At 43.6% G+C, this 13864-nt stretch overlaps 1 protein-coding gene across 2 annotated transcripts in view; it reads left to right on the top strand.

Moving 5' to 3' along the window:
• Nucleotides 1-13864, top strand: part of DNAJC7 (DnaJ heat shock protein family (Hsp40) member C7) — a 42746-nt gene that overhangs the window by 10198 nt on the left and 18684 nt on the right. For both annotated transcript variants that reach the window (XM_023204107.2, XM_023204106.3), the window contains exons 2-5: nt 8222-8310; nt 11058-11182; nt 11881-11994; nt 13367-13441. In XM_023204107.2, the coding sequence (XP_023059875.1) occupies nt 11060-11182; nt 11881-11994; nt 13367-13441 (312 nt within the window). In that variant the 5' untranslated portion in view covers nt 8222-8310; nt 11058-11059. The remainder of the gene's footprint in view (nt 1-8221; nt 8311-11057; nt 11183-11880; nt 11995-13366; nt 13442-13864) is intronic.

Genomic DNA, 13864 nt, shown 5'->3' with positions numbered 1-13864 from the left:
TTAGCCAGGTGTGGTGGCACATGCCTGTAATCCCAGCTACTCGGGAGGCTGAGGCAGGAGAATCACTTGAAACCGGGAATCAGAGGTTGCATTGAGCCAAGATCACACCATTGCACTCCAGCCTGGGCAACAGGAGCAAAACTCCGTCTCAAAACACAAAAATAAAAAGCATTTTTTTTCTGGCCAGGTGTGGTGGCTCATGTGTGTAATCTTAGCACTTTGGGAGGCTGAGGCGGTGGATTGCCTGAGCTCAAGAGTTTGAGACCAGCCTGGGCAACATAGTGAAACCCCATCTCTACTAAAATACAAAAAATTAGCCAGGCATGGTGGCGCGTGCCTGTATTCCCAGCTACTAGGGAGGCTGAGGCATGAGAATCGCTTGAACCTGGGAGGTAAAGGTTGCAGTGAGCCGAGATCCCATCACTGCACTCTGGCCTGGGCAATAGAATGAGACTGTCTCCAAAAAAAAGAAACTAAATGACTTGCTTTTGGTAAGATGGAATAGAAGTTAGGCTCCTGGGCTCCTTTTACTTTATTCTGTCATGAAGGTCAGGGAGAGTGCAACATGAAACAGGCCCTGTGACATGCCATTAGGGACAAGAGGTCTCCGACCGTGGGAAGGAGGAAAGAATTTCTACTCTGACTGGCCAAGATCCCGTGAATTCTGAAGGTTGGAGGGCATTTCTAGATCAACAGACAACTAGTAAATTTGACTGAATAAAATAAATGGGGCACCACAATCATAGAGTAAGGCGACATTTGGGGAGTAGTAAATATAAGAGGAATGCATAAGGGGCATTGACTCATTTGCAGTATAAAGTATTATTATTAATAACTTAAAGGAAAAGAAAAGTATATTTTTCATTTCTTTTCTTTTTTTTTTGAGACAGAGTCTTACTCTGTTGCCCAGACTGGAGTGCAGTGGCGATCTCAGCTCACTGCAAGCCTCACCTCCTGGGTTCACACCATTTTCCTGCCTCAGCCTCCTGAGTAGCTGGGACTGGAACTACAGGTGCCTGCCACCATGCCTGGCTAATTTTTTTTTTTTTTTTGTACTTTTAGTAGAGACACGGTTTCACCGTGTTAACCAGGATGGTCACGATCTCCTGACCTCGTGATCCACCTGCCTCAGCGTCCCAGGTAGCTGGGATTACAGGTGCATGCCACCACGCCGGGCTAATTTTTGTATTTTTAGTAGAGATGGGCTTTCACTGTATTGGTCAGGCTGGTCTCGAACTCCTGACCTTGTGATCTGTCTGCCTCGGACTCCCAAAGTGCTGGGATTACAGGCATGAGCCACCACGTCCTGCCAAGAAAGGTATCTTTTTCTAAAAAATTTCTCAGTGCCAATAAAATACTCTCCAAAATCAAAGGCCACTAAACACTCCTCTGCTTTGCCAAAATAAATCATTTTATCTTCAGTTGTAATTTCAACAAAACTGAATTTTTTTTCTTCCACTTCAGGAATAACAGAATACATAAAGAAAATGAAAACAAAACATTATTTAGGCTGCTGTGTCTGTTTTAAGCTATTATTAATGCTTTTGGAAGAGCTTAACTTTATTAAAAATATTATTCTAGCCAAATACTTGAAATAAAAGCAGTGTGGCAGCCATGTTCAGTGGCTCGTGTCTGTAATTCCAGCACTTTGGGAGGCTGAGGCTGGAGGATTCCTTGAGCCCAGGAATTTGAGACCAGCCTGGGCAATGAAGTGAAATCCCATCTTGACAAAAAACTAAAAAATTTAGCCAGGCGTTGTGGTGTGTTCTGTAGTCCCAGGTACGCAGGAGGCTGAGGCAGAAGGGTTGCTTGAGCCCAGGAGGTCAAGGCTGCAGCAAACCATGTTCACCCCACTGTACTGCAGCCTGGGTGACAGTGAGACCCTGGCTTTAAAAAAAAACAAAACCAGGCCAGGCACAGTGGTTCACACCTGTAATCCCAGCACTTTGGGAGGTCGAGGCGGGTGGATCACGAGGTCAGGAGATCGAGACCATCCTGGCTAACACGATGAAACCCCATCTCTACTAAAAATACAAAAAAATCAGCTGGTCATGGTGGTGGGCACCTGTAGTCCCAGCTACTCGGGAGGCTGAGGCAGGAGAATGGCATGAACCTGGGAGGCAGAGCTTGCAGTGAGCTGAGATCGCGCCACTGCACTCCAGCCTGGGTGACAGACTCTGTCTCACAAAATAAACAAAATAAAAATAAATAAATAAATAAATAAGCTCTTTTCTCAAAAAAAAAAAAAAAAAATAAACTTGTCCGGGCGTGGTGGCATGTGCCTGTAATCCCAGCTACTCGGGAGGCTGAGGTGGGAGAATTGCTTGAACCCGGGAGGTGCGGGTTGCAGTGGGCCGAGATTGCGCCACTGCACTCCAGCCTGGGTGACGGAGCGAGACTTTGTCTCAAAAAAAAAAAAAAAAAGAAAAACAAAATCAAACCACAGTGTGGTGTGCTTTTTGTCATATAAAATTGGAATCCACATATCCTGGGTTACAAATGTTGCAGAATAATGAAACCATGCTAGTCTGTTTTTCATGCAGTGAGGTGGAATAAATTTTAAAATGATGAAGAATCTCATCCCTGTTTTAATAATCTGCAAATACGTGATATGTCAAGCAATTCCAGAGAGAACCCAGCCATGTTAATGACATTTTTAAAACTACCACACAATTAATTCTACATTAGTGGAGGCTGGCTAAAGTTTCTGATTACCTCTTTAATTGTTTTTTTTTTGTTGTTTTTTTGTTTTTTTGAGACGGAGTCTTGCTCTGTCGCCCAGGCTGCAGTGCAGTGGCCGGGTCTCAGCTCACTGCAAGCTCCACGTCCCGGGTTTACGCCATTCTTCTGCCTCAGCCTCCCGAGTAGCTGGGATTACAGGCGCCCGCCACCTCGCCCGGCTAGTTTTTTGTATGTTTTAGTAGAGACGAGGTTTCACCGTGTTAGCCAGGATGGTCTCGATCTCCTGACCTCGTGATCCGCCCGTCTCGGCCTCCCAAAGTGCTGGGATTATAGGCTTGAGCCACCGCGCCCGGCCTACTTCTTTAATTGTTAAAAGTTAGACTAGTGGGCCCAACACAGAGATCTTGCTTAAGTGTTCAACTTGGAAGTACTTAGAGAGAAAATGGAAATTTTTATAGGGCACCTAATTTGGGGCATGTTGCAATGTCAACTACGATGTTTTAATGTGTTTTTAATTCAGTTGAGCTGTAAATGTGCGAAGTTGGCTAGCAATCATAAGGCCAAGTTGTCTGATGTAATCACATAATGCTGAGCCCTGCTAAGACCTGTGTGATACCAAATGATTCCCTTGGCCGTGTTTGTTGGAGTAATTAGTGTCAGCAATGAATGAATGCTGAATTCAGAGAGAGATAATGTAACTGCATGTGTAAAGGATATATAGATTTTAACCAACATTTATTGTAGAAGAGCAAGTTTTCAAAGTTGCAGTTTTCTTACTGGTGGGTGGTTTTGTTTTTTTGAGACAGTCTTGCTCTGTCACTCAGGCTAGAGTGCAGTGGTACAATCACAGCTCATTGCAGCCTCAGCCTCCTGGGCTCAAGCGATCCTCCCATCTTTTAGCCTCCCAAGTAGCTGGGACTACAGACATGCACCACCATGCCCAGCTAATTTTTTAATTTTTGTAGAGACAGAGTCTCCCTGTGTTTTCCAGGCTGTTCTCAAACTCCTGCGCTCAAGCAGTCCTCCTGTCTTTGTCTCCCAAAGTGCTGGGATTACAGGCATGAGACATTGTGCCCAGCAAGGTTATTTTTGAAAAACAAAGACATACATTTTAAAATAGCAAAGGAGACCACGAATGGGATGTCTTCTCTGAAGGCCAGGCCGTCCAGTGCTGATCCTGTTGTGGGAGATCCTCCACGCATCCAAAGAGGACAGATTTTTTTGGAAAACCTTTCAGTAGCTGTTTGCACACAACTGTATTACTGTCAATTAAAATGAAAAGACTGGGTTGGTGGAGGTGGAGTCCTTCCCAGCATCTCTTGGTGAATCAGAGCTGTGAAGCTGATTCTGCTTAGAAGTTGACGCAAGGATTTGGTGGGAGAACTGGATAAATTAGTTTTAATCTAAAAGCCTTGATACTAACAGGATGTAGGGGAAAATATAAACTTCTAGGACTTAGGAGACCTGTGCAGCCATCTTGAGTGTCTCACTAGCTCTTCCTCTGTTGGAGGATAGAGAATTATTATTGCCATAACCACCTCAGAAGGCCATTTGAAAATCTTAGGCCAGGTGTAGTGGCTCACGCCTGTAATCCCAGCACTTCGGGAGGCGGAGGCGGGCGGATCACAAGGTCAGGAGATCGAGACCATCCTGGCTAACACGGTGAAACCCAGTCTCTACTAGAAATACAAAAAATTAGCCAGGCGCAGTGGCAGGCACCTGTAATCCCAGCTACTCAGGAAGCTGAGGCAGGAGAATCGCTTGAACCGGGAGGTGGAGGTTGCAGTGAGCCGAGATCATGCCACTGCACTCCAGCCTGGGCGACAGAGCGAGACTCCGTCTCAAAAAAAAAAAAAAAGAAAAGAAAAGAAAATCTTGGCCAGGTGTGGTGGCCGACGCCTATAATCCTAGCACTTTGAGAGGCCTAGGCAGGCGGATCATTTGCAGTCAGGAGTTTGAGACCAGTCTGGCCAACGTGATGAAACCCCATCTCTACTAAAAATATAAAAATTAGCTGGGCATGGTGGCACATGCCTGTAATCCCAGCTACTTAGGAGGCTAAGGCGAGAGAGCACTTGAACCCAGGAGGCAGAGGCTGCAGTGAGCCGAGTTCATGCTACTGCACTCCAGCCTGGGCCAAAGAGTGAGACTCCATCAAAAAAAAAAAAAAAAAAAAAAAATTCAAAATCTTCATTGGAAATGCTTTGAAAATCTGAAACAACGCTACAAATATATTGTAGTTGTTAATAGTACCATCAGATCAGTTATGGCCAAATCTATATTTTACTGTGGTATTATATTTAAGAGTTTAATCTGAATTTAATTTTGTAGCCACAGAAAATAAACTGTAGTTTAGTACATTGGGAATCCTTTTTTTTTTTTTTTAATTGGTCTAGGTGAAGGCAATTAATCCTAATTCTTCTTTTCTCAGTACTAGTGTGTTTCAGTAGGTACATGTTATAACCTCACTTGCTTATCAGATGAATTGACCCTGGCAGTGAGTGAGTGACAGATGCCACCAGACTGCCCTCAATTCCAGTGTTAACCTGCTCTTCTTCTTTTCCAGTCCCACGCCTTTGACATCTCATCCTTCAATCCCTTTGCTGTAAAGGCAACTTGAACAAGCTTCAGCCCTTTCTCAGACTTCCAGGGCAGGACTTGAATGGATTTTACCCTGGAATTGTTCCTGATGCAGCCTTGTTCAGTTCTTGCTGCTGCCATGCTGGATTCCAAAGATCCACTCTTTCCTCGACTGGTCTCACAGGGTCAGGCCCATTGATTAAAGCTTGTTGTGTATTTGGTCGGGAGGTTCAAAATGAAGGAGGGACTCCAGTCCACTTTGGGCATTGGACCTGGAGGCAAAAAATCAGCGTTCAGTCTAAAAGCACTAAGTGCCCATTGTTTAGGCAGCTGTTAATCAGCCACGTTTCTATGAAAATAAGTCCTTTTCATGAGGCAGTTGTGTGGGAATAGCTAATTCTGGCCTGATGCTGTGCAGTGTGAGGTTAAAAACATGGCAACTTGTCACAACACAATTCTTCTTGTTCTTTTTGCTGTGGGCTGACTCTACATTACTTGCTTTGTTTGCTCTAGAATGGAATCTACTCACCATTTACTAAAATGAAATGCATTTCTTTGGGGAGGCAAAGTCCAGTTCACTAGGTCTTGCATCTTAAAGAGAAAGGAGCCCTGCTTCCTCTTTGACTTATTGTTAGGAATGTCATTTAGCTTATTTAAATACCGATTTTGGTTCTGGGGTTGAATATTATATGCGGGGGGGTCTTAGTTTAAACAAATTTATACGTATTGTCTATGTCTTACATATATTGTCCATGTCTTATTCCTCCTAGTACAGATTGATTTTCAAAATAGTTAGCAGTAAGTGGAGGCAAGCATTAGAGAGAAAGCTTGGCATAGTAGAAAGTACACAAGCTTTGTATTCTGACAAATGTGGGTAACGTCCTGACCTGACCTCAGGCAAGTTATTTAACCCCCAGGCCTTATTTCCTTCTTTGAAAAATGGGAATAATGATGTTCACCAGACTCTGTTTTATAGAGGATGATGTATGGAAAGTACCTGACCTCAGTAATTATTAGTAACCGTCCACCAAAATAATCCTTTGTTTTTCTAGAAGCCAGTCCTGAACTCCCCGACCTCCATAGGGGTAGTGTTTTAGGAAAGAGGAGGCTAGGGGCACCTTTCAGCAGCCCTGTACATTATTTCACTTTCGATTAATAGGCTTTATCCTGCTGACACAGTGTCTTCCCCAGGTACCTAGATGTCTTGGTTTTCTTCAGAGATTTGTATATTCTTAGCCACTAGCCAACTGAAGAAGAGGCTAGATCTCTGATAGAGTTTGGGCCTATGTCTTACTTTGGAATTTGCTACTCCATTTCTTCACAGCAGCTTGACTAATCGAAATCCAGTTTGAGCAAGTCCTTTGTTGGAATCCCTTGGCATGTCTGCTCTTAAAGGATAGGCTCCTCAGAGTTTTTACAAGCACTTTGCTTAATTTAGAGTTACAGGGTGGCGTATACTGTGTAGTAGGATTTCAGTTGGTCCTTTAAATCTTGGAATTGGGGGATCTTTCTTGAAGATTTTTAATAGCAGATGGCCTCTTTTCAGCATCGTGATAGTTGGTTTAAACAGTTACTCAAGCAGATTTATATCCATCACATTTCAAATCTGTCAGCATTTATAGGTCATTCCCATTTTCCTTCTCCTTTCTTCTAGCAGCCTTTTCATGTTAGTAGGGCTTGCCAGGACAGTGATGGAGAAGAATGGAGAGGGAGGATCACCTCAATAAAAGGAGGGCGGCTTTGCCAGTTTCTAGTTTAAAATACGTAAGTAAATCACAAATCTCCCTAATGCACATAACCATAGACTCAAGCTGTAAATTGCTATACCATCGCCAGGGTTTAAGAACTAGGACTTTTGCCCCCACTTCAGGCAACTCTGAACTAGGTTCTTTTTTGCATGTGAACAACAGGAAAAGAAAGATGCTTTCTTTTCTGTTGAAACAGGATCATAACAAAAATGATCAGGTACTTAATGTTGCAGTAATCAATTCCGTAAAGAATTATCTTTATCACTTGAGAGTAGAGTGATTTTGGGTATCTTGATAGAGGTTAAAACATTGTTGGTCATGTCTGATTTGATTCTAGGTACTTGCTCAGGAATCTAATTCCCCAATTATATAACATTGTTCCTTTAGGAAAGTATACTTTGTCTAATGGCATAGTTTCAAAAAATAGATCTGAGAGGTAGGGAAAAAATTCTGCTATAACCCAGTTGTTGAATATATAAGGTACTGGAGGGAGTACAAAGAGGGCAGTAAGTACCCACATAGATGTGATGGGAGGAGGGAACACCAGTGGATGGGTGTTCCTTATAGTATGGCACTGGCAGCCTGTACCTCATATATCCCTGTCATCGATGGTCTTAGTCTCTGCTGTCACTCAATCTTGTTCCTGTCTTAAACACCAACATGCTATGCTTTTAACTCTTTTGCCACCTGCCTTTGCTCTGCTTGTTCTTTCAGTGACAAATGCATGAGCCACTTTTCAGGAGATGAAATTATTAAAACTCTTGAGGATATGACCTATTTCACATTGAGAAATAAGTTGCCCCTGAATGGAGTAACCTTTTTCCTGTAAGTTTGCAAAAGAGGCAGCAGTTGTGACACTGTGGAAGGAGAAACAAAAATTCCTTGCCCTGAGGGAATGTCTAAATTTGTCTGTCCTGCGGGAGGATGAAAGGCAGAAATAGTGAGGTGAGGCAAGAACGTAAGAGGGGTTTTCTTGATTTAGTTTGAATGTATCTAAGTGACAAAAAGGAGCATCTGAAGAACTTGGATTCTTTCATTGGCACCTCCTTTTGGTCCATTGGCCTATTGAACAAATCTATAAATTCCTTCAAGTATCACACTAACTTTCAGCTCAATGTGCTGCAGGCTCTAGACCAAAGGTTGCTCCTAGAAGATTACAGAAGTTATTCCCTTTGTACAGTAACATGATTCTCTTTCTCTTTCATTTTCAGGGAAGCAGAGACTTTCAAGGAACAAGGAAATGCATACTATGCCAAGAAAGATTACAATGAAGCTTATAATTATTATACAAAAGCCATAGGTGAGAAAGACTTGATACTTATGCTAGAAAACATTTACTTGCCAAATATTATTAAAAGTAGCTGCCAGTCGTGGTGGCTCACGCCTGTAATCCCAGCACTTTGGGAGGCCGAAGCAGGCAGATCACTTTAGATCAGGAGTTTGAGAACAGTCTAACCAATATGACGAAACCCTGTCTCTATTAAAAATACAAAAATTAGCTGGGCCTGGTGGCGGGCACCTGTAATCCCAGCTACTTGGGAGGCTAAGTCAGGAGAATTGCCCAAACTTGGGAGGTGGAGGTTGCAGTGAGCCAAGACTGTGCCACTGCACTCCAGCCTGGGCAACAAAGCAAGACTTCATCTCAAAAAGATAAAAAAAAAAGGCCAGACATAGTGGCTTACGCCTATAATCCCAGCACTTTGGGAGGCCAAGGTGGGCGAATTACCTAAAGTCAGGAGTTTGAGACCAGCCTGGCTAACATGGTGAAATCCCATCTCTACAAAATACAAAAATTAGCTGGGTGTGGTGGCACGTGCCTGTAATCCCAGCTACTAGGGAGGCTGAGGCAGGAGAATTGCTTGAACCCGGGAAGGTGGAGGTTGCAGTGAGCCAAGATTGCGCCATTGCACTCCAGCCTGGGGGACGACCAAAGAACTCCATCTCAAAAATTAAAAAATAAAAAAAGTAGCTTCTCTCTGAGAAGTAGCCTTTTGCCTAATGGGTTGATAACTATTACTGTATGAACTCCTTCAGGCTTGATTTCATGAATCGGCCGGACGTGGTGACTCACGCCTATAATCCCAGCATTTTGGGAGGCCGAGGCTGTCGGATCACCTGAGATCAGTTCTCCCCTAATTTGCTTACCCCAACTCAACATGCACATTTCTTTTCAGCCTGGTAAACATGGTGAAACCCCGTCTCTACTAAAAATACAAAAATTAGCTAGGTGTGGCGGGCGCTTGTAATCCCAGCTACTGGGGAGGCTGGGGCAGAAGAACTGCTTGAACCTTGGAGGCAGAAGCTGTGGTGAGCTGAGATCACGCCACTGCACTCCAGCGTAGGCAACAAGAGTGAATCTCTGTCTCAAAAAAAAAAAATCTCATGAATGATAACTTTTTTCTTTTCATTTTTAACACTTTAAATTTTTAAAAATAGAGACAGGGTCTTACCGTGTTGCCCCGGGTGGTCTCAGACTCCTGGACTCAAGCGATCCTCCTGCCTTGGCCTCCCAAAGTGCTGGAATTACAGTCATAAGCCACCACGCCGAGCCATGATAGCTTCTAACTGGGGTGGGTAGTTTTTCTTTTGACAAATTAAAGGCAATTCCAGAAACACTGAATGTTATGGCAAAACAGTACCCACCTAAATGCATTTCACTCATTGTCAGTTCATTTACTACCTCAGAAAATGGCCTTTGTACATAAAAGAAGTCTTAGTTATCTCCATGCTTAATTTGTCAGCATATTTTAATCCCATGTCAGCATTCTTCTCACCTAATTTGCTTACCCCAACTCAACACGCACATTTCATTTTAATGTCTCATTATACAAAACACAGTTCATTAAGATTAATAAGCTGCCTCTCCCCTCAAAAGATAATCACTGCACTTTAAAGCTGTACCTTGTTTTGTTTTAAAACTGATTTTATCATTGCCACTGTCCATTTGCACAAGCAGTCAGAAATTTGGATGCAAACTTTTATTTATTTATTTTGGGGACAGTGTCACTGTCACCCAGACTGGAGTGTAGTGGCACAATCTCAGCTCACTGCCAGCTTCATCTCCTAGTTTCAAGTGATTTTCATGCCTTAGCCACCTGAGTAGCTGGAATTACAGGTGTGTGCCACTATGCTCGGCTATTTTTTGTATTTTAGCAGAGACCGCGTTTTGCCATGTTGGCCAGGCTGATCTCAAACTCCTGACCCCAAGTGATCTGCCCACCTCAGCCTCCCGAAGTGCTGAGATTATAGGTGTGAGCCACTGTGCTGGCTGTGGCGTTCTGAAGAATGTGTCAGGGCTGGGTGCAGTGGTTCGCTCCTGTAATCCCAGCACTTTGGGAGACTGAGGCAGGTGGATCACTTGAGGCCAGGAGTTAAAGACCAGCCTGGCCAACATGGCAAAACCCCATCTCAACGAAAAATACAAAAATTAGCCAGGTGTGGTGGCGCATGCCTGTAATCCCAGCTGCTTGGCTACTTGGCACGCTAAGGCACGAGAATCACTTGAACCCAGGAGGCAGAGGTTACAGTAAGCCAAGATAGCACCACAGCACTCTAGCCTGTGCAACAGAGTGAGACCCTGTCTCCACGAAGAAAATAGAGTTTATCAGCATTACAGATAGATTCCCTTAACATTGGTTGGAGGGAGATGGCCTCTAAGTTTTTTGTTTGTTTGTTTGTTTGTTTGTTTGTTTGAGACAGGGTCTTCCTCTGTTGCCCAGGCTGGAGTGCAGTAGTGTGCTCTTGGATCACTGCAACCTCTACCTCCCAGATGCAAGCAGTTCTCATGCTTCAGCCTCCTGAGTAGCTGGAATTACAGGTGCCCACCACCTCGCCCAGCTATTTTTTTTTTTTTTGTATTTTAGTACAGATGGGGTTGTGCCATGTTTACTAGACTGGTCTCGAACTCCTGACCTCAAGTGGTCCGCCTTCTTGGCCTCCCAAAGTGTTGGGATTACGGGCATGAGCCACTGCGCCCAGCCCCCTCTAAGTTTTCAAAGCAGGAACCTGTTCTAAACTTTGTTTTACATTCTTCTGCCTTTCCTATAGATATGTGTCCTAAAAATGCTAGCTATTATGGTAATCGAGCAGCCACCTTGATGATGCTTGGAAGGTTCCGGGAAGCTCTTGGAGATGCACAACAGTCAGTGAGGTTGGATGACAGTTTTGTCCGGGTATGTATGTAATGGGGCTGTTTGGGGAAGGCTGGGTTGCTACAGTTGAGTTTCTCTAGCCCAGTGTTTCTCAACTCTGACACTACTGACATTTGGGACCAGATTATTCTTTGTTGTGGGGGACTATACTGTGCACCGTGGGTTGTTTAGCGTCATCTCTGACTTTTAATCACTGGGTATGAGTAGCGTCCCCTGTGCACAATTGTAACAACCAAAAATGTCTCCTGACGTTGCCAAATGTCCCCTGGAGGTCAAATTGCCCAGGTTGGGAACTGCTGTAGTTATTTTCCTTCTGTATTAGTTTTGTTTGTTTGTTTTTGTTTTTGAGATGGAGTCTCGCTCTGTCGCCCAGGCTGGAGTGCAATGGCGTGATCTCACCTCACTGCTACTTCAGTCTCCCAGGTTCAAGCAGTTCTCCTGCCTCAGCCTCCAGAGTAGCTGGGACCACAGGCATATGCCACCACACCTGGCTAATTTTTGTATTTTTAGTAGAGACAGAGTTTCACCATGTTGGCCAGGCTGGTCTTGAACTCCTGACCTCGAGTGATCCACATGCCTCAGCCCCAAAGTGCTGGGATTACAGGTGTGAGCCACTGCGCCCGGCCTCTGTGTTTGTTTCGTGTGGGTGTTTGTTGCTGCTGTTGATTTTTCCACTTGGCCAATCATGCTGCTTTTCTTCCCTCTTGGTGTTCTTTTAGGGACATCTACGAGAGGGCAAGTGCCACCTCTCTCTAGGGAATGCCATGGCAGCATGTCGCAGCTTCCAGAGAGCCCTAGAACTGGATCATAAAAATGCTCAGGCACAACAAGAGGTACGCGTCTGATGCTGTTTCTATCAAAAGAGGCAGTATGGTATATTTGGGAGGAGTGGCTACTTGAAAGTCAGAACTGAGGTCTGGTCTCACTTCTGCCATCAGCACACCTGGGTGACTTTAGGCGAGCTTCATAGTGTCGCTAAGTCTCAGCTTCCTAATCTGTAAAATGAGTTTTAAATATGATTGACAGCTTTTAAAAATCTGTGAAAATTGAAGCGTTTCTGAGATGGCTGGGGAATAGGCAGATGCTTCCAGGGACTGATTTAAGTGAGGTTAAAGAATTTAAGAGTTTGGGACTTCAAGAGTTTGGGACTTAGTGAGACCCTGTCTCCACAAAGAAAATCTTTTAATTAGCCAGGCCTGGTGCCATGCACCTGTGATCCCAGCCACTCAGGAGGCTCAAGTGGGAGGATTGCTTGTGCTCAGAAGGTTGAAGCTGAGCCATGATCGCACCACTGCACTGTAGTCTAGGCAACAGAGCAAGAACCTATCTCAAAAAAAATAAAATTAAAAAAGAATTTGAGTAAATTCAAGCCCTGATGAAATTGGTAGCAGCTAAAACATGTTTTAATTACATCTCCATATACAGTATGTGTCGCTTAATGACAGGCATACATTTCGTTAGGTGATTTTGTCACTGTGTAGACATCATAAAGTATACTTATACAAACCTGGGTGGCGTAGCCTGCCACACACCTAGGCTATATGGCAGTAGCTTCTGGACTACAAACCTTTATAGCGCGAATATTGTAGGCAGCTATAACACAGTGGTATTTGTGTATCTAAACGGAAAAGGTACGGTAAAAATACGGTATTATAATCTTACAGGAGCACTGCCATATATACAGTTCATTGTTGACCAGAGCGTATGACTGTATATACAGTTTACCCTAGATGCATTTCAGTGAGAATCTCAAAACGTATGCTCAGTCCCTAGCAATGCATTGCCTTTATCTTGTGTATATCAAACATGACATTTGTGTTCTGACTTGAAGTTCAAACTGAGGGTGAAGTTTGGGTCTAGCCCTTCTGTTAAGGAGTCTTGACTGTATCTTCATCAATTTGGTTTGTGAAGTGTCTGTGGTTCTGATTTTCTTGAAAGAAAATCTTCTAGAGACATCTATGAGAGGGCAAGTGCCACCTCTCTCTAGGGAATGCCATGGCAGCCTGTCACAGTTGCCAGAGAGCCCTAGAACTGGATCATAAAAGTGGCCACTCAAAACAGGAGGTATGAGTCTGACCCTGTCTCTATCAAAAGAGGCAGTGTGGTATATTTACTCAATTCAAATTCATCAATGCCTTGTTAATTTTTTTGTGGTTTAATCTACAGCTTCATTAAAACTTTCCTATGTCTGATTTTCTGGTGTAGTTCAAGAATGCTAATGCAGTCATGGAATATGAGAAAATAGCAGAAACAGATTTTGAGAAGCGAGATTTTCGGAAGGTACAGTACAACCATGAGATCTCATCTGCCCTTTGTCACAAAATTCCCATTTGTGTGTGTGTATGATAATTAAGAGGAGTAGTATGGCACAAAAGATCTAGAATAGTAAATTATCACTTAAATTAGGCTTTTGACTTTTCCTTTTAAAAATGTTTTGTGCTAAGGTACTTATTTATTATATTTGGCCCTATAATGAAAGGTAAAATAAGTGTGCCACTTGAGTTTGTTTCTGTTGTTGATGTAAAGCACTGGCCAATGGTGTACTGCTTAATAAAGGGAAAGCCAGCTGGAATTAAATATTAGGTTTGGATAATCTTTTTTTTTTTTTTTTTTTTTTTTTTTTTTTCCTCTTTTCTCTTTTTCCCCCCCGCGGGGGCCCCGGGGCTACTTGCAAACCCCCCCCCCCCCCCCGGCAACAGAGTT

Source organism: Piliocolobus tephrosceles, chromosome 16 (genome assembly GCF_002776525.5).
Source record: "Piliocolobus tephrosceles isolate RC106 chromosome 16, ASM277652v3, whole genome shotgun sequence".
Classification (NCBI taxonomy): domain Eukaryota; kingdom Metazoa; phylum Chordata; class Mammalia; order Primates; family Cercopithecidae; genus Piliocolobus; species Piliocolobus tephrosceles.
Note: the sequence above shows the minus strand (reverse complement) of the source record. Positions and strands in the feature narration are given on the sequence as shown.